The following is a 1,732-nucleotide window of genomic DNA, read 5'->3' on the forward strand; positions in this document are numbered from 1 at the left end:
AATCGTTTGTGAATGAGAAACGAGTAGTTTCTGCTGCCTTTTTATACAGCCTGCCCCAACCTGACTGAGAAAGAGACAGAGAGCCAGAGGCGGGTCTGGAGGAAATTGAGTGACAGACAGAGCAGAGAAATGTCTTTGATCCTCTCGCTCCGCCTCCCACTTGCTCGAACCGCCAATTCAAGAAAAAACAGTTCTCGACATTCGAGCTCAGCATGAAACCTGGAGATTCGGCATTGATAGTCACTGGTAACAGAAATTAGCGCTTTAAATAAGGATCTGTTACAATTAAAAGTTAGTAATACACCCGCCTAAGTGCAGTGCTTCCGATCACAAGTCAACCTGTTTCGGCACACCTCTCCTCCCAGACGGATTGAGCAGTTTACTGAAACCTAACCCCAGCTGAATTATAGAAAATCATGTATTGGGGTTTGAGATGTGACGCGGGGTATCTCGCCCGTGTTACTGTGTTACAGGCTGTCACCCTGAAACGAGCATGAACTGAGACTTCACCGAACATATACCCGGGTACAGTGAGGCCCGGACATCCCTGATTTGTTGCAGAGTGGGGAAGGACTGGGTTGAGAGTCACCAGGGAACCTGGATTTACTTCAAATCATTTCTAGGTGAAATGTGCAAACGACTGCGGGACAGGGATCATTTGATCGGGGGATCAGCTCTTTCCTGAGAGACGTGGGTGGCTCTGAAAAGAGCCTTTGGGTTCAGATGTCTACAAGTTTCCCGTGCTGTTTCACTTCTTTCCAGGAGCTGCTTTCTGAGCCTTTGCTGCTTTCGGCTTCTTCCCGCCCCTTGATGATTGGACTTTCTTGGGCGGCTTTCCGCCCGTGGCCCTCTTGGCTTTTTTGGCATTCTTCGCTGGAGATTTTTTTGGAAGCGTTGCTTTCTTTACCGCCTTCTTTGGCGTTGCCGTCTTCTTGCTGCTCACTTTCTTGGCTGCTGTCTTCTTGCTGCTCACTTTCTTGGCGACTATTTTCTTCCCTGGGGATTTCTTGGCTGTTTTCTTTGTTATCTGTTTCTTGGCAGCTGTTTTCTTCACTAAAGATCTCTTGGCTGCTCCTGTCTTAATCTTCTTCACCACATTTCCCTTCTTTTCCTGTTTCGCGATTTTGAAGGTGCCGGAGGCCCCCGTGCCCTTCGTCTGCACCAGGAAGTCTTTCGCCACAAGCCGCTTGATACTTTGCTTGATTTGGAACTTGCCCTTCTCCACATCGACACCTTTAACACGCAGAGCCTTCTTTATTGCCTGCAGTGACATCCCACTGCGGACACTGCATTCCGCCACAGTCTTGAGGATCAGCTCGCCCAACTTGGGACCGCCTGACCCCTTCCGAGGAGCCGCCTTCTTCTTCTTGGGAGTCTTGACTTGAGCGGCGGCGGCTGGAGGAGCCGTTTCGGCGGCTGCAGTATCGGTCATGTCCAGGACTCTGCACAAAGTCTCTCTGTCAGTCAGAACTGGGTCAGAAATGAAGCTGGTGGTGGCGGCACTGAGCAACTTAAAGGCAGCGAGCGGACGGGGCGGAGACAACCTGCTGTCAGCTCCCGGCTCCTGCTGCCTCTCTGTGTTTCTCTCTGGTCCTAAACTCTCCAATTCCACTGAAATTCGGGTATTCCAGAGTCCCAGGCTAGATCCTTCCTGTCTCTGACATCAGAATGTTTGCTGTCTCAAAGGTTTCACTTGAAGTAAAGACTCCATTTTCGACTGAAACCCGTTTCA

At 50.3% G+C, this 1,732-nt stretch overlaps 1 protein-coding gene across 1 annotated transcript; it reads right to left on the reverse strand.

The window, feature by feature from the left end:
- Positions 1–748: 748 nt before the first annotated feature.
- On the reverse strand, positions 749–1,454 carry LOC137356247 (histone H1-like). Its single transcript, XM_068022119.1, has one exon. The coding sequence runs from the start codon at positions 1,430–1,432 to the stop codon at positions 749–751; it is 684 nt and encodes a 227-aa protein (XP_067878220.1). The 5' UTR covers positions 1,433–1,454.
- Positions 1,455–1,732: the final 278 nt, after the last annotated feature.

The sequence above is a fragment of the Heterodontus francisci genome, chromosome 45 (assembly GCF_036365525.1).
Source record: "Heterodontus francisci isolate sHetFra1 chromosome 45, sHetFra1.hap1, whole genome shotgun sequence".
NCBI lineage: Eukaryota > Metazoa > Chordata > Chondrichthyes > Heterodontiformes > Heterodontidae > Heterodontus > Heterodontus francisci.

What these genes read in the sequence shown, in the direction of transcription:
- LOC137356247 (XM_068022119.1), bottom strand. Translation starts at nt 1,432, where the DNA reads ATGACCGATACTGCAGCCGCCGAAACGGCTCCTCCAGCCGCCGCCGCT.